Here is a 17008-nt window from a genome sequence, read left to right on the forward strand (position 1 = left end):
GAATGTATCAGACTTTCCCTTCTACCTTCATCAGGTCCTCACGGCCAACGTTCCCTCACAAGCCCCTTTGGGTCCTGCTTCTGCAGTGGGACTGACAGTGCAAGAGGATGCCCACCCGGGGCTTTGCTCACACCAGCCCCTGCCCCAGAGGAGGCTGGAGTGATACACAGTTCCTCGAGCTTTCTGTCTGCCTCCTTTCAACCACCAGCTGTTCCCTTCTCTTCACGTAACCTCTCCTGAACAGAGCCTGGACCTACGTATCAAATAAGCAAGCTACAAAAGAAGCTAGTTCCTGGCTTTTGCTTCTGGGGGCCCAAGTGCTGCAGCTTCAGGGATTTTCAAGGGCACTTTTGACCAGATGTGATTTTTGCCTTCAACGCTCAGCCTCAAAAATGACACACAGCTCCACTGCGGCACCACTGCCAGATAGGCTGCCATGATTTATCGGAGCCTGTTTTAGGATATTTCTCCCACTGGAAATGGTCTCCATGTGTATAAGCATTAAGTAAACTGACCTTTGCTTTCTTCTATGCCTCTGTCTCTCCTTTAAGAATCAAGGCATCCACGATAATTCACCTGGACTGTCCATCCAACCATCTGCTGACCTAACGGTGTGACTTTAAACTCGGACCTTAATCCTTTACCACACGCAGCCTCTTCTCTACACATAAATACCTAACATTCAGAACACTGGCAGTACGAGATTATGTCTATTTCTGATAAAAGTGCACTTTCTATACGACTTAAAACATAAAATATATGACTGAAATAAAGTAAAACTGTAATCTAAAAATTGTTTTACATAGTCCATTTTAATCATCTAAATTATTTACAAATATAACAAGGATTTATCCTCTTTAAAGACATGGGATTATAAAAATCAAATAATGACACAATAATACATTAAAATATATTAATAAATATTTTTCAGTACTCAAAATGTTTTCTCCATGAGAGCAGGCTCTAGACAAAAGTGCCTAATATACAAGTTTTCCCAATTTCCTCCCATAATACCAGTTGTTAAAAAAAAAAGGTTAATCACCTTCTGTCTTCAAAGGTTCTCCCTACTAAGTCTTGCCAGGCAGATGGCAGCTCCTGGAACTGTGCTGTTTGGCAACAGGAAAGGGCAGACCAAGGCAGGAACCAGGCCAGCAGGCGGTACAAATTCCAAGACAGAGGAAGCCCCAGGCTTTCCCAATGAAACTTATCTGTCTGCCTGTGACTCCAAGATTGTGTGCGTAATGCCACTCAGGGTCCCTGGGATGATGTATGTAGAGTGACGTGCTTCTTACATTCCTAGAATCAAAGTGGTTCTGTCATTCCCCACAGGGAAAAAAGAGCCAGATCATTGTCCGTGTCTTTCCCTCCTGCACTGAGCTTTTATCAAGTCTTACCCAGAAAATAAGCTCGAAAGAACCTTTGCCGAGATGATCAGACCTTCCCTAAATTACCTTCAGCAATCTATATAATTCTTTCTGGTTGCACGCTACCATTGTGACTCCTCTGTAGTTTCCACTGTACGTCTGTGTGCCTCTCCTCCAAGTTGCTGGTATGGATTTGCTGCAGGTTTGAGGAAGGTGGGAAGAAGCAATGGATACGCTTTTGTGTGTGGTAAGGAAAATGGTTAGGACTTAGCTCCTCATAACCGGTCCCCTTGCTCCCTCTGTCCTCAGAGAGATATTCTTAGCTGAATTGATAAGCTTTAGTCCTTCTCTACAATTTCTCCAAGAGAAACCGAATGGTGCTTCTTTAAATTTACAGGATTCACCTTCTAATCCACCTGCAAGGCTGCAGGGAGGGGTCACCACACTCAACACGATGCCTGCCCCTTCAGCCACAAAATTAGCAGACAGTGTCTCCTGTACCACGGTCTGCCTTCCAGAGGGGCACCAGTGCCGATGACACAGGGAGGTAACAGTACCGGAGGGAAAAGGGTTCCTTTTCTTAAGTGAGAAGACCCTAGATAATGTGCATTTTCATTCCCTTGCAAGCTTAATCTGGTAACTCAGTGGCTAAAAATTAAAATAAGACATAAATAAACCCAGGTGCTAAATAATCCTTTTTACTTGATGATACGTCTAAAGTTTATGTCAAAGAAAAAAGAAAAGTTCCTTGGCCAGAGGTGTGTGAACTTAGCCAGGGGATGGGAGACACCACAATGAACCTCAGCTCTCTCCTGCCCTGTACTCTATGGGGTGTTGTACCTCTCAGGAACGAAAATTATCAGTCACAAAGATGAACGGCCTCTCCTCAAATCTGGTGGCTTGGGAATGTCATGAGGATGACGACATTGGGTTAATTCATCTTTTTCTGGGTCTCTCCCCTCAGCCCAAGCAGCCAGGGGGTCCAGGAAGTCTGGGGTAAATAGTAAACCACGTGACCCTGTGATGCCAGGGCCCTGGGCACAAAGCTTTTCATCCCAGTGAGGCCTAGGATGTGTACTTCTGCAACCTCATGGTCATATCTTTAATATTGGGGTGGAGGGAGGTGGGCACAGAGATCAGCCAGTGCTCTTTCCAGATCCATCTAGAGTTCTCTCTCTAAAAAAGCTTACTGACATCCTCTCAGGGTTTGCTGGATTAAGGAGTATTGCTAAAACACTTAAAAAAAAATCTGCTTTGGGGCTTCCCTGGTGGCGCAGTGGTTGAGAGTCTGCCTGCCGATGCAGGGGACACGGGTTCGTGCCCCGGTCCGGGAAGATCCCACATGCCGCGGAGCGGCTGGGCCCATGAGCCATGGCCGCTGAGCCTGCGCGTCCGGAGCCTGTGCTCTGCAATGGGAGAGGCCACAACAGTGAGAGGCCCGCGTACCACCAAAAAAAAAAAAATCTACTTTGAACACATGTATAAGCTGGAAAGAAAACACATACGCCTTCACTGCAGTTAGGAAAGGGAACAGGCTGATCTATGAAGTGATCTCTGAGATCCCGAACACTTTCTGGGCTTCTTCCAATTTTAATGCATCGTGTAGGTAACAGATCCTCTCATTCACCTTCTGAACGATCCAGCACTCATAACTGCCCCTAAAACTGCCCAACTCAGCTCAGCTCAGTTTGGAAGTCACCAGGGGACCCGAGAAGCTGCCTTTTAGACAAGGGGAGAGAGCCAGAACAGGAAGGGGGAGCTGATGCTCGGGGCGGGTAGGGGGCAATAATCCACTTCTTTTTAGCAGCCTTTCCTGCTCCCCTTTAAGAGCCCACCGGGCCATGCACCTCCAAGGTGGGCAGGGAGCCGCACCTATCTGTTACAAAAGGAGGCATCAGACTCTATTAAAAAACGGAACCGCACAGTGGGAACGCTTTCATCATCACCCACACAGACGAGCAGAAGCTACAGACAGAGAGCCACTACGGATGGCGCTTGGGACAGAAGTGAGAATGGCCCGGAACTCTGCCTCCGGTAGAGATGCCAGGTTTACAGGAGTGATCGCGATGCCCTCACCAGACCCCTCCTCCTCCTCGGCCGCTGGCGGCTCCTGCATCTCCTCTGGGAAAGCCTGAGGCCGGCTCGGGTAACTTCTGCTGTCTGAGACAGTCACGCGTGCTCGGGACCTCTCACCTGAGGTCTCTGGGTGCTGAACTGGCGTGGAGGTAGCTAGGCCCGGGAGGGAAATGTGGTCACCTGTGTCATCTTCTTCGAAGTCGTTAAGGCAGTACACTTCGTCCAGGTCAACGTCCAGCGTCCGGAAGCCCTTGGTGACCACACCAGGCCGGGGGTCCAGGATGCCCCCGAGGTGAGGCTGGGCCAACTGCTGCCAGTGGTGAAGGGTGGCAGAACCTTGCAGGAGAAAGGGCAGAGGGGGCGACAGGGAGAAGAGAGGGTTAGGACGGGGGTCTAAGCGGATGGCTGTTCACCACCCTCCAGTGCGGAGCGTGAGCCCCAGGGGGCCCTGGGTGCCACAGGTGGACTCTGGTAGGGACACCCATTGAGCTTCCCTTGCCCCTCCTGCTGTGCAGCAGGTGCTAATCCCCTTCCATGCCTGGAAGGGGCACCAATTAAGGAGGAAAATCAATTTTTTTACAAAGTAAAATTAACGCCATACTATGTGACAAGGATGTTTGGTGACAAACTCTTTATTTTAATCAACTGATGTCAACCCCCAAATCCAACACAGAATCACTTTAGGAATAGAAGAGGAAAAGATAAGTGAGGCAAGCACAGAAGAGGGGTGGGAGGGGGGAATATGTATAGATTCTATACCAAGTACACACAGCTGGGAACAGGGAAGACAGAGCAGAGGCAGAATAAGACGATGTCAAACCAACTCTAGGACCCACAACAAGAGAAAAGCAAAAAGAAATTAAAGGAGCACACAGAGAAGTGGTGGGCACGGCCGTTACCTCCTTTACCTAGGTTTTCTGTATTCCGCCAACAAGCCTGACAGGCTGCAGGCTTTGGGGAGTGGGAACTGGCTTAAAGAGACGTGATTTAAGAACACATTAGTCCACACAGAGGTCTGAAGCAGAGGAGCCCATCTCCTGGCTGACACCAGAGCCTGGGACTCGGATGACACCAAGCAAGGTCTGTAATAACACCGGAGTGCGTCCTTGAGGACCTGGAAGGTAAACCCGGTGCTCCCAAAGAGAGGTGTTCCAAGACCAAGTCTGCTTAGGAAACTTTGGTTAAGAAGTGTATTTACTGAGGCACTACATCTCAGAACCTTTAGCATGTTACTCTGTGCCGGGATTCTGCCCAACCCATCTGCTAGAGCAAACCTTCTCCCCCTTAGGACACTTAATACCCCTCACATGGCCCTGGTACTGTGGGTGCCCCGCCCGTGGGCATTCTATCCCCATTCCACAGATGAAGAAGCTAGCCACACCAATAACATTCCACGCTCAACAGAGAGACTTTGAGAACAGTTCTCAATGAACTCCCAGACACTCACTGTTGGTTTCCCGAGGGCATCCTCTGTTGGGAGGGCAAGAATCCCTCCCGACTACCAGCATGCCCTGGGGAACGTCAGAAAGGGGAACCAGGGATGCCAGGGGCCAGCAGCTCAGGAGTCAAGATGAAAGAGAAGTGAAAGGCAGGCAAGCAGGCAGTGGGCTCAGGAAGTGGTCCAGGAATGTAACTGAACTCCCCGACCCTCCCCTGTGCCCAGTGAGTGCACTGCCTCCAAAACACTGCTGGGAAATAACTCTTCATGGGGCAGTCTCGGCCGAGGAGTCTTGAAAGGATTTTGCAAATGGGCAATTTCAAATCCACTTAAAAGAGAAAAAACTGTACACACTTAGGTGTCTCTCCCGGTTTTAAGTGTCCCAAGTACGATAGCAATCTACGTAACCCCAACCTATTGACTATAACTAGAAAGTACTCTAAATGCAAAAAAGAAAAGAGATGCAAGGTACATATAATGAAACAAACCTGTGCGTGGGATCCTGAGTCCCAGGTGCCACGGCACTATTTTTTAACAAGCTACCCTGTATGGAGGCATACCAGCAGGGCAGTTTGGTTTACACGTTATCACCTAGACTCACTCCTCAAAATCGCCCTGCAAGGTTAAGTATTATTACCCACACCTCACAGACAGAGGTTCACTGAAGTTACGTAACTTCCAGAGTCACTGAGTTAGCGGCAGCATAGCCAGGGTTCAGTGCTAAAGGCCCAGTTCTTTCTGTAAACTCATCCTGCCTCCCTCCTCAAACCATAGGTCTGAAAACTAGCCAGGAACCTGGGCTCAGTGAGAATATGGAGGAATAAATGGCGGGCAGGGCAGCTTCCCCGTGGGCGTCCAGGGCCTGCCAGGAGATGCACACTCTCCCACCAGTGGGGTTTCTCCTGCCACTCCTGGGGACCTCCACGCATAATAGTCCAAAATGGGCCCCCGGTTTGTGTGTTCACTGTTCACATGTCCACATTCCTGGCAACAAAACTGCACTGGGGAGAAATTTTAAACAAGGCAATACGACACCCAGCTTGGGGCGGTGCATCCAGGTCTTAGAAGGAAGATGAGAAATCCCCAGATGCAATGTGGCCATGGCCACACTGGGGAGGGGACTAAAGGGAAAGTCAACACAATGCAAAGTGAAGAACCATGTCAAGGAAGTGGCAGATCTCCTCATCCTTCTGAAGGGGGTTCTAGATGTTTACAACGCACCGGGAAAGAACTCATTGAGGCTGGAGGTCTGGGCCCGGAAAAGAGTCCTGTGGGCCTCCATTCTCTATCTGTTTAACAGGTTGCCCCACCTCTCCCCACCCCATGCATGAGTCCGAGAGAGAAATGAGGCTACAGAGAGTTGCTATTTGGAGTTAAAGAGGCTACAGAAGTACATGGAGTTTTTTGCATCCCTGAAAATGCAGAGCAAGGAAATCTAGTGAGATTACAATGGAAAGGTTATGCGGAAAGATGCATAACATGTGCCTTTTTACCCCACGCCTCAGGCCTCCTTTACTCATGGAATAGCCAAACTTTACTGAGCACTGAGGGCCAGGCTCTCTTCTAAGACGCCTACACTTACTGACTCAGTCATCAGGATAACCCTGCCATCCTCACGTTACAGATGAGGAAACCGGGCGCAGGGAGGTAAAGTGACTTGCCAGAGGCTGCACAGCCAGGCTTTAAACCCAGGCTGGCTCCAGTGCCCAGCCTCTTACCATAAACACCACCTCTCAGACAGCACTGAGGAGGCCTCACATAATGTGAGCCTCAGAACTCAGGTCAGTAACACACGTGAATGGTGTTCTAATTCTCAAACAGGTGTTTTCTATTCTACAAAAGTGACTATTGGTGAAAACCTCTGTAAACACGACTGTCATGTGAGTTATGCCATGCAGGGAGCTCATGGACCATCTCCACTCCCGACTGGTTCTGAGGGCCTGAGCAAACGTGGTGGTCCAGGCGTGGCAGTGGATGGGAGGTGGAGTGTGAGGGGTTCTGCCTTATTCAGAGCCTTTGTTGTCTCTTTCCTATCCCGTTTCCCCAGCTCCCCACCACCTCCCGTGCCCACCCCTCCTGGCCTCCTTTATTTGTCAAGCACAAAGCAGGAGGATTGCTGTACTATTAGCTACCTCCCATTACCATCACCTTCTCCCACCCACATGAGAATGAAGCTGGGGTCAGGCAGGCAAAGAGGGGAACCTTCATGTTCCTAGCTGGCACCAGGATGGTCTATGGAGCAGGGCGTGGACAGCGCAGAAACGTAATTACGGTCACTGCCCCTTTCCTTCTGTTTGCTTTCTTTCCACACCCCACTGTTCTAACTAAAAGGTTTTCATGTCACCAAAGGAGAAGAAAACTAAATCCATGTATGTCAGCAGAGCACCTAGGGCTTAAAAGTTAGAACTAAACCTGCTGGATAATGTACAGCTTGGAAGTGTATGCTTTTCCCTAATTACATATTAACTTGTTTATATTTGGAAATACTATCTGGTTATAATCAATCAGAAAGGAAGAGCAAAATAGAGGGGAAAAATACTGCCTGATTCATCCTTTTAATGCCGATATATCTCTTTCTAGTTTGAATATTTTGTTTGTCCTTTACCTGCTTAAAACGTGTAAGATAAGATGAAGAGACAAGAGTGCTAGCATTCTTAAACACCTAGCCCAGTTATTTTGGCTGACACCAATGAGCAGATAGCAAGATTAATTAAATAGGTAAGGGAGACACAGATGGACGACACAGATTGGCTATCTGCTATGATCCCAGCCAACATTCTCCAGGGGCCTCACCACAGGTACATTTACCTGGGCCACTGGAGAGCATGGGAATCCTATCAGCTTCTTGGTGGCAGTGGAAAAGGATGTAAGAACACTGGCCCCAGCAAAATACTGGTCCAGGTCTCAACACTGGTAAGGCTAGCCCTTATACCTGAATTACTGGAATAGGGGCAAGTTCAAGGAGCCTACAAGTTAATAAGCACCTATCAGATGCTGGGCACGATAAAAACACATCACATTTATTCCTTGACACAATCTTGTGTGGCAGATGTGAGCCCTATTTCACAATAAGGGAAACAGGACTCAAAAAGGTAAAGTAACTTATCCAACACCACAGTTAGAGCTGTAATGAACCCAGCATCAGGCAGACTTCCATGTCAGCACTTCACCATATCAAATTAAACATGGTAACACAGAAGTAATTGTAGAGGAGAGGAAGAAAAAAAATATTGGTTGTATTTTAAACAACTAAGAAGTCAGAGCACTACAAAATGGAGCCAGAGGGACAGATCTCTATCATGAGGATACCTTACAGTCCATAGTGATAAGACATGACTTTTTAATGGTAGTGATATGGGTTCCTAGTGAGCAGGGTACTAGAGTTGAAATTTATCTTGCAGATCTAATGGGATTTCTTCTTATTCTATTATCACAAAACTACGGCTATCTACGTCACAAGATTAAAAGAGAAAAGGATGAATTGGTCAAAATAACTTTTAAAAAAATCTCTTCCTACAAAATGCTTGGAAAATGAATCCAAAAACATATCCTTAGATGATCTAATGAAACACAAAGTAAAATATAGAAAGCAGACAAGATAGAGATGATAAATTCCAATGACCTCTGAGAGACAAAGGAGAAAAAAGAAAAGAAAGGCAAAAAGTAAAATTGCAGAAATGGAAGATTTTATTGAAAGAAAAACAGACATAATTATGGATCAGAAAACAATCACCAAGCTTACAACTGAATAAACAGTTAAAAAAAGGATGAGCCATCCCTCTTCTGAAATCTAAGAAGGACCTAAATTATACAATTAAAAAGTAATTATGAAAAAAGAATGTTCGCCCACCCTCTTCCTTCCTTTGGAGAGTTACGGCATCCAGCATTTCTTGGGTCTTTTACAAGTACAACCTCATCTTACGGCATGCATCCTAACAGGGGTGATACTGCCCCCCAGGGCTGAAAACTGGGTCTTCTGGGGTGAATAACTGTACTCTCTTTAGGCACAGATACACATATAACACATATATCTATGGCATTAACTTTTCTGGGGGGGGAGGGATTGGGAATTCATGTCTAAAATGGCTTCTTAAAGAGGGTAATAAAAAAAAGGTGAGAAATACTGCCTTACAGAAATTCTGATTTGGCTTTGCGTTAGATACATAGTAGAATTCTGAAATACCTTCTCAAACTCTCTTGGGTTTCCAAACTAAAGAAGAAAAAAAAAGAAAATTACAAGCACTTAGTGGCTCTCAGCAGGGTAGCGGGAGGTAAGGGGAACACATGTTATAATGCCTAAAGCAAAAAGAAGGAAAAAAGGGGAGTTTTTCCATGGGGTTAATCATCTAGGGCGTCCATGACACTAGAAACTGAATTGCCCCTGGAAAAGGTAGGCTTAAAGAGGGACAGGACTCACTCGCCCCCACAGCCACCCCCTTCCCGGCCCCCAAATTGTGGAGGTCTACAAGCCTTGCTCAGAACACTGCATCTGCGGAAAGCCACACCCTCTTTATTTGAAGACCAAAGCGGAACATGTGAGTCAACAAATAGCAAACCGCGTTCACCTGGTTATTGAAAAAAGCAACTTACAGCGTTTGCTTTGCACACCCCCTCCCTGACACCAAATTTTTTGAGAAGTCAAAGCATCAATTGGCTACACTTCTCACACCTCCAGGCATGTCCTGATTAACCTCTGAGGATGTTAGGAGCGCCTCTGCCTCCCCAAAAGATTTGTACTTCTAAGGTCCTAAATGCAAGAGAAAGAGAACTAGGAAAACCGGCGCCAACACGTTTTCTTTTCTTTGGCTGTGTTGGAGGTTAGTCTGGGCTGCCTGTGTGTGCATTTCCAAACCTGCACCGGGAGAGGTGGAGGCCTGGGCACTTAGAGGAACTCAAACCAGCAGCGCGGGTGGCTATCTCGGAAGAAAAACGAGTAGGCGTTACAGAGGTTGCCAGCTTTCCGGTGGTGGATCAGGGACCACAGAGAGTCGCTGAGGAGGGCAGAGAGGGGCCGAGGCCCCTTGTGATCACCTTCCAGCGGCTTGACGATCTGCAGCTTCTCGGGCAGGTAGGAGCGGCTGCTGAACGACATGCCAGAGAAGCCGGTGAACTCCGAGAAGCGCGAGTGCGTGCCCAGGGACATGATGCTCTCGGTGGGCGTCAGGGAGCCGCTGAGCAGCTCGCCCTTCTCCGCCAGCTCCCTGAGCTTCCGCTCCTGCTCCTCCTCGAAGAACCTCCTCTCCGAGAGGTAGTTCTCCCGGCGGAGGGACAGCCGCCGCAGCGCCGTCTCCAGGTCGTGGGAGCCCGGGGTGCCCGGCGTGCCCGGCTTCTTGCTCCGCTCCTCGTTTCTGGAAGGAGGGGAAACGGGGTGGGGGTGAGCGCGGAGCACCCAGCAGGGGGCGCTAGACAACAACGGCCTTACTGCTGGTTTCCAGGTGGCAGCTGCATCTTTTAAGGAAACCAAGGCAGTTGAAATTTAGGCTAAAACGGGGAAACAAATGCCTGTCCAGAATGACAATTCCCTCTGTTGGTTCTTTTCTTCCTCAGGGAGGTGAGGAGGGAGCACTAAGGTGCATTGCAAATTTGCACACACTACATAAAATCCAACCCCTACAAAACATCTCCCTCATGATGCCTTAGGAAGAAAACTTCTTCAGGCTGATAACCAATATTTTATAATAACTCTAAGTGGGCTATAACCTTTAAAAATTGTGAATCACTATGTTGTACACCTACCTGTAACTGACATAATATTGTACAGCAACTATACTTCAATAAGAAAAATGATAAAGTCCAGAAAAACCCAAAGTTCTGATAGAGCAGTTTCCAACTGTCTAACCCATCAGTCAGAAAAGCCAATTTTGTGAAGTCACAGGAAAAGGATGGACAATGAAATGGCGGTGGTGCTGGGGTCCTGCAGAACTTCAGGATGAGAGGGACAGACCACCACTGAAGAGGACCCATCCCAGTAGACACCCTGCACCCCACCTCCTGAAGCGAACCAGATTCTGCTCACAAGACCCAGCCTGAGTCCTCCTCAGCCTTTCAGAATCCAAGCTACAAAGGGGTTCATGAAACGAATGTCTGGTCTGTAGCCTAACAGATAAAGGTTAACAGAAAAAAACTGTCATTTCTCCTCTCCTCCAACATTTTACAGGAAAGCCGACTTCTGGTGCATCCTGTTATAACTCTTTAAACTGGTTAACACAGCAGCATCAAGATAAGCATAAGCTCAGCCGGTTGGATCACAGATTTGAGAACTGAAAAGTCTACACTTTTCAGGCGACTCTTATCAGCCCCCCTTCTTCTGATTACCGAACCTGTGTTCAATCCCCCCTACCTGTCCCCAAAGCAGAAAGATAAAAGACCCTGGCTGGCTCACCCCAGGTCTGCTGACTCTGCTTCCAGGATGATGCTGTTGGTCTTGTTGTCAAGGACGACACTGCTGACATCGCTGCCGTAGAAGCTGGACCGGGGGGTGCTGACACAGCTGGACAGGAGGGAGTTCATGGCCGAGGACTGGTTGGAGCCAGGGATGTTCATGGGGGACGGGGTCAGAGACCTCTGCTTGACGACCTGGTTGATGTTTCTTACGGTCTCAAAGACTCGCTTCTGGTGACTGGGGAGAAGGCACAACATCATCCATGACTAAGCAAATGCAGGAATGACCCTGGAGTTCAACCCTCCAAACACTATCCACTGAGAAGCCAACAGGCAGCTGGCCCACTGTGACCCCCAAGCAACCCGACACCCTGTGCCTTTCACGTGTTTCTTAGGGTGTTGGTTGGAATTCAAGAGACTCAATACCCACAGAATTCAGGGCTCCACTATGTGGTTGTGTCCTAAAGTTGATACTGCTTCCTACCGGAGCACAGGCTCCGGATGCGCAGGCTCAGTGGCCATGACTCACGGGCCCAGCCGCTCCGCGGCACGTGGGATCTTCCCAGACCGGGGCACGAACCCGCGTCCCCTGCATTGGCAGGCGGACTCTCAACCACTGCGCCACCAGGGAAGCCCCTACAAATATATTTAATGGTAACTTTTGTCTCCCACCTAGTTTTCTTCTCTCATGATAGTCTCTAGAAAGCAAATTCCAGGAGGGCAGTGTTCACTGCTCAACACATAACAGGGCTCAATAAATTTTTGCAGAATGAGTCTTTGTTGACCATTCATATTAAAAAAAAAAGTAAGACTTAAAGTTAGTCTTAAAAACTTCTATAATGAGATGATAAACACCAAATTAGTCTTTTTTTATTTCCTGGAAACTGCCATTTCTAAGAGCAGAACCACATTTTGATGCTCATTTGTTCTCTTTTAAGAAGAAAAAGGTAGGTATGTTTCTATAATGGCTGCTTCTTTCTGGGCTGCAAAGGGTTTCACATACGCACCGAGGCTTAGGGACTGGTCACTTCCAGGATCCCGTTTAAGTTCTGTCTATGGGATTTGGGTACAGAGAAAACTTGATGAAATCAGATCCACAGGTTCCTTACACCTCTGAGCAGGCCAAGTGCAAGGTCTTAAGTTAGGAAGAGAGATGGCACAGGCCGGTATGTATGCAGAAAGGAAACGGAAGCCTTGCTCACACCCCATCCCCCAAAGAGCCCTCTGTATCTCAGATTGCATCTTATTTTTCTTTTCCTGACAGACGTCAGAATTTTTTTAAGTAACATTTTCCACTGAAAAGAAAGATAAAAATGAGCGGTGGTGTCAAGATGGAGCCTGTGTGAAGAGAGATGGGAAATACATCCGTCCTTCCCTAACTTTCTGCAAGTTCATAATATATATTTAAAACCCAACCAGAGGAGGACGGGGGCTGTCAGCAGCATTCTCTAATTTCCCTTAGTCTAGACTGTCTGCGGAAGGATCACAGCGATCACTGCTGCCATCTGAGGCCCACCCCACAGTCCCTGGGAGCTGAGAACCAAGGCCGTACGCGATGTCTGGCGACTCGGGCTCTTCCAGCTGCAGCTCCTTGCGCATGGTTCCCTCGATCTCCGCCGCCAAGGAGTCCTGGGAAAAGCCGGGAGACACACAGTGAGTGAGCAGCAATTCAAGTGCTCTGTCTTTAGAAGAGGCGCCAAGACAGCCTGGACACAGCATAAACCGAGGCCTCGGAACACAGGGTGACAGCATCTGCCACGGGCAGAATGCCGGGCTGAGCGATCCCCATGGAGCTGAGTGTAAAGCCCCTTAGTCCTATGAACTGAGGGTCTGATAGCAAACCCTACGTTCCCTGGGCTAAACCATGGAGCTGTGGCGGTGACCACAAGAAGAGGCAGAGAGCTTGCGGGGGAGGACCTGAGTGATAGGTGCTGTCATTTGGGCTCTGCTCTTGTGATCCCCGGCCTCCGGCAGGGAAAGCTCCCGTGCCCACCAACCATCTGCGGCCCACCCACCTTTAACAACCGGCTCACATCTCACTTCCGCCAGGAATCCTTCCTCTCCTCCCCAAGGAGACAGCAAACACACGAAGACCTTGCCAGTTCTCTGAACACTCCACTTGCGTCTTTCTCTAGCCAGGTTGTGAATTTGTGGGTCTGGGGAAGACCAGTCATTGAGGACTTCTCACCTCCTGGATGGGCCAAGCCCCAAGCTCAGACTCAGCAATGGAGGGGCCTGCTGAGTACCCCTCTCCCTGAACCGCCCACCAGGCCAGGCCTCACTGGGCGAAGCGGGGCCTGACAAACCATCCCTCATGCTCATGCAGGTGGATGCCGACAGGACCAGGGTGTGCAGAAAAGCACCCGCTGAGGCCTCAGAGGAGGACACCACCTAGGAGAACCTGAAGAGAAGGGCTAAATGCGTGCTGAACAACAGAACTTCCTGCGGTGACGGGAATGTTCTCTTTCTGCACCATCCAGTATGGGAGACACTGGCCACACGTGGCTACTGAGCGCTTGAAATGTGACCAGTGTGACTGAGGAACTGAGTTCTTCTTTTTTTGCGGTACGCGGGCCTCTCACCGTTGTGGCGTCTCCTGTTGCGGAGCACAGGCTCCGGACGCGCAGGCTCAGCAGCCATGGCTCACGGGCCCAGCTGCTCCGCGGTATGTGGAATCTTCCCGGACCGGGGCACGAACCCGTGTCCCCTGCATCGGCAGGCGGACTCTCAACCACTGTGCCACCAGGGAAGTCCGGAACTGAATTCTTAACTGCACTAATTTTAAGTGATTTAAATTTACATAGTCACTTGTGGCCAGTGGCTTCCCAGCTGACAACGCATGGGGCCTCCTCCAGGGTTTCCACCTCCAGGGCCCCCCAGTCCACTGGGGATGCTCCCGTCTGGAATTTGTAGTTTTTAAACTAGTTTATTTTTCTTAATACTGTTTACATTCCAAGTTCTGCACAAGGGAAGGACCTTCATACCACTTAAGAGAAACAAGATACCAAACTACTAATGACACTGCTGTTCTGAAGGAAAGTCACAAGCAAGGTCTGTGACATTTGTGGCCATGATCCCCTCTGGGCCATCTGGAGATGAGCATGGATCCCTTCTCGGAATAATGATCTTAAATGAATAAAATAATTAGGATTAAAGAGGAAGCCAGATATACTGAGTTAATTACTAAAATATTAATAACTGCAAGTATGATAGAGTAACACACAGGATCGGGTTTCAGGACTGGTAATGACTGAAGCGGAGATTAGCACAGGTGGTGTCTTGGGACATCTGTGGCCACTGACATGTGCTATGAGAAGAGCTGTGATTTCGATGGATGACAAAGTCACGGGGATGCTAATATCGCTGTGGTTTGTTACCTACCTTCATGAAGGAAGGAAACACCAAATACAGTTAGGGATTAATGAACATATAAGATATCATCCTCCCTCGACGTTCAAGGGCCCACTGAATCCTGTCTGTAGATCCCAGATTAAGAACTCTTGGCCATAACGCAAGAGAACTGGGAACATACTTGAGCAAAACCTGCTACTCACTGTTTTATTCAGCCGTTAGAAGGGCTGGGAGCAAGAGAGGCAGAGCCGAGTGTTCTGCTCCAGAGACACAGGCATGATGCAAGTTTTAGATTGCCTTAAATACCTTTCATGCATAATGCACTTTAAAAATAGCCGTCTTCAAAAACTGAGCTCTGCCAACAGCAGAAAACGGGCAAACAAAAGGTCCACCTCAGCAAATAATAAACACTGAGAATCAATCTCTCCAGAAGAAACCCAAGTGCAGACTTTCAATTCAACTTTTCTTACATCCTGGTTTAGCTTTAAAGGGCAGGTCTGTCCTTGAGAGCAGGAACACAGGAGAGTGAACCCCAGGCATGCAAGAAACAAGACAGCCCCAGGAGATGTGAAACCGGGAAGGAGGGAAAGGGAGGCAGGGAGTGTACAAAGCTACACGGGCCTGTCTGTGAGCCGAGCATAGGCAGCTCTAGATGGGGATTCAGGGGATATATTGTCCTTTGCTGCCTTCACTGGGATTCTTGGAATCACTGGATCACCAATCTGCTTCTTGGAAAGCTGACTTATTTACGTTGTGTCTTTCTTTTTGGTTTCCCTTAGATTTCAATCAGGTGGAGAGAGAGCGCCTGACTTTATATACGAAATCAAAGAAGAAAAGGAGATCATGATTTAGAAAAAGTGGTTCAGACAGCAAGGGGTTGGGTGACAGTGTCTGCAATGGGGAGGGGGAATCTGTGAAGAAAAAAGAGCCCTAAGTAAAGGTCAATTTGAAAGGGACCAACTTTCACAAACATTTATACAGCCCTCCACTCCTAGTTCACTTAGGGGAGTTTCTCTCAGAAGTTCTTCTCTCCTCAGAGAGAACTGGTATCTCATCAAAGCATGGAAATGGAGCCTGAAAAGTTCTTGGTGGTTTGCTTTTCAGTCTGTTGATCCAGTCATCCAGATCTAATACCTACAATATACCAAGCACTGTGCTAGGTGCAGAGTATTAAAGAGAGGGAAGGAGGAAAGAGCAAATAAGACATGGTCCCCACCTTCAAGGGGCCCTAGTCTGACAGAAGAAGATAAAATGAGAAAGTTCCCCAAATACTACTGGAAAATGACCAGCAGAGGGGCACCACCCTGTGCTGGCCATAGGGAGAGGCCAGCCTCCTGGAAAGCCCCCTTCTCAACCACATTCCCCTAACGCTTAAACACGAAACAGATCAGGCCAGGGTGAAAGAAATAGGATTGTGGGGAACTAAGACGAAAAATATAAAAACGTCACACCCAGCATAGAGGGAAATCTTTTTTCAGATCACAGATGCCGAAAGCCACCAGAACGGTTAATAAGCATACAAAGAACCAGCGGAAGCTTAAGGCAATTTAAGAATTCTCGAATGCGCTTGTGAGCCCAAAATAGCACATACGCTAAAAAGCTGGGGGGGGGGGGAATAATGTAGACTGCCTTCCCAATACCTGAGGTGCCTACTAAACCTAGTTCCTACTAAATTTATCTTCCAAGGGCAGGAGTAGAAAAGACAGATTCAGAGGGACGGAAAATAAAGGACCAATTCGTCTCACGTGGTTAAGAAGCCAGGGGCTGGGCTCGCGAGCCCTCACCTCAGATCCAGATCCAAGCTGCAAAAGGAGAAGCCACCTGCAGAGGCTCAGCTCCAGACCCGCCCTCCTCCCAGGAGCACCCGCTGGCCTGAGGGTGGGAAGTGGGGGTCAGGCAGCAGGCGAGCACTCACCATGGGAAACAGGCCCAGCGAGTGGTAGCGCCTGGACGTGGTGTTGGGCATGGTCTTGTTCCGGAGGTTCTTGAGCTCTTCCTGGGCCTCATGGAGCATCTCCATGCACTCGGCGTACTTGTCCTCCAGCTCGCGCAGCTGCGGGACACCAGGAAAGAGCAGAGGGCTGGGATGTGAGACCTGGTACCGCCCACCCACCCACCAGGATCACTACCAGAGGCTCCCGCCCTCCACAGGGACCAGCTGCCCTGTGTCCTGAGGCCAAAGAGTCCTCAAGGCACAGTTTTTCTTTTACTTGCAGACTCGGAAATCTCCTAAAACACTAACGAGCAACTGAGAGAAAACAAACGAGAGGGCGAATCATCACTCCCTCGTTTCCTGCCACGTCTTTGAACGGGGCTCCTCTGACATGGCGTGCTCTGTGTCCTTTCCCTTATTGGAACGTTTGTCGGGAGCCCGTGAGCGCCGGGCTCCAGGCTGGTG

General features: G+C 48.7%; 1 protein-coding gene across 19 annotated transcripts in view; it reads right to left on the reverse strand.

Moving 5' to 3' along the window:
* The window catches only part of TRAK1 (trafficking kinesin protein 1), a 103653-nt gene that overhangs the window by 12173 nt on the left and 74472 nt on the right, over positions 1-17008 (reverse strand). For 6 of the 19 annotated variants that reach the window (XM_067753967.1, XM_067753958.1, XM_067753962.1 and 3 more), the window contains 5 exons: positions 16526-16663; positions 12812-12888; positions 11261-11497; positions 9910-10226; positions 3441-3776 (listed from right to left, as the gene is read on the reverse strand). In XM_067753967.1, the coding sequence (XP_067610068.1) occupies positions 3441-3776; positions 9910-10226; positions 11261-11497; positions 12812-12888; positions 16526-16663 (1105 nt within the window). Of the gene's footprint in view, positions 1-793; positions 1561-3440; positions 3777-8542; positions 10227-11260; positions 11498-12811; positions 12889-16525; positions 16664-17008 lie in introns of those variants that run through there. The other 13 variants (XM_067753959.1, XM_067753965.1, XM_067753969.1 and 10 more) reach the window with 7 other exon arrangements.

This window comes from Pseudorca crassidens, chromosome 10 (assembly GCF_039906515.1).
Source record: "Pseudorca crassidens isolate mPseCra1 chromosome 10, mPseCra1.hap1, whole genome shotgun sequence".
NCBI classification, from domain to species: Eukaryota; Metazoa; Chordata; class Mammalia; order Artiodactyla; family Delphinidae; genus Pseudorca; species Pseudorca crassidens.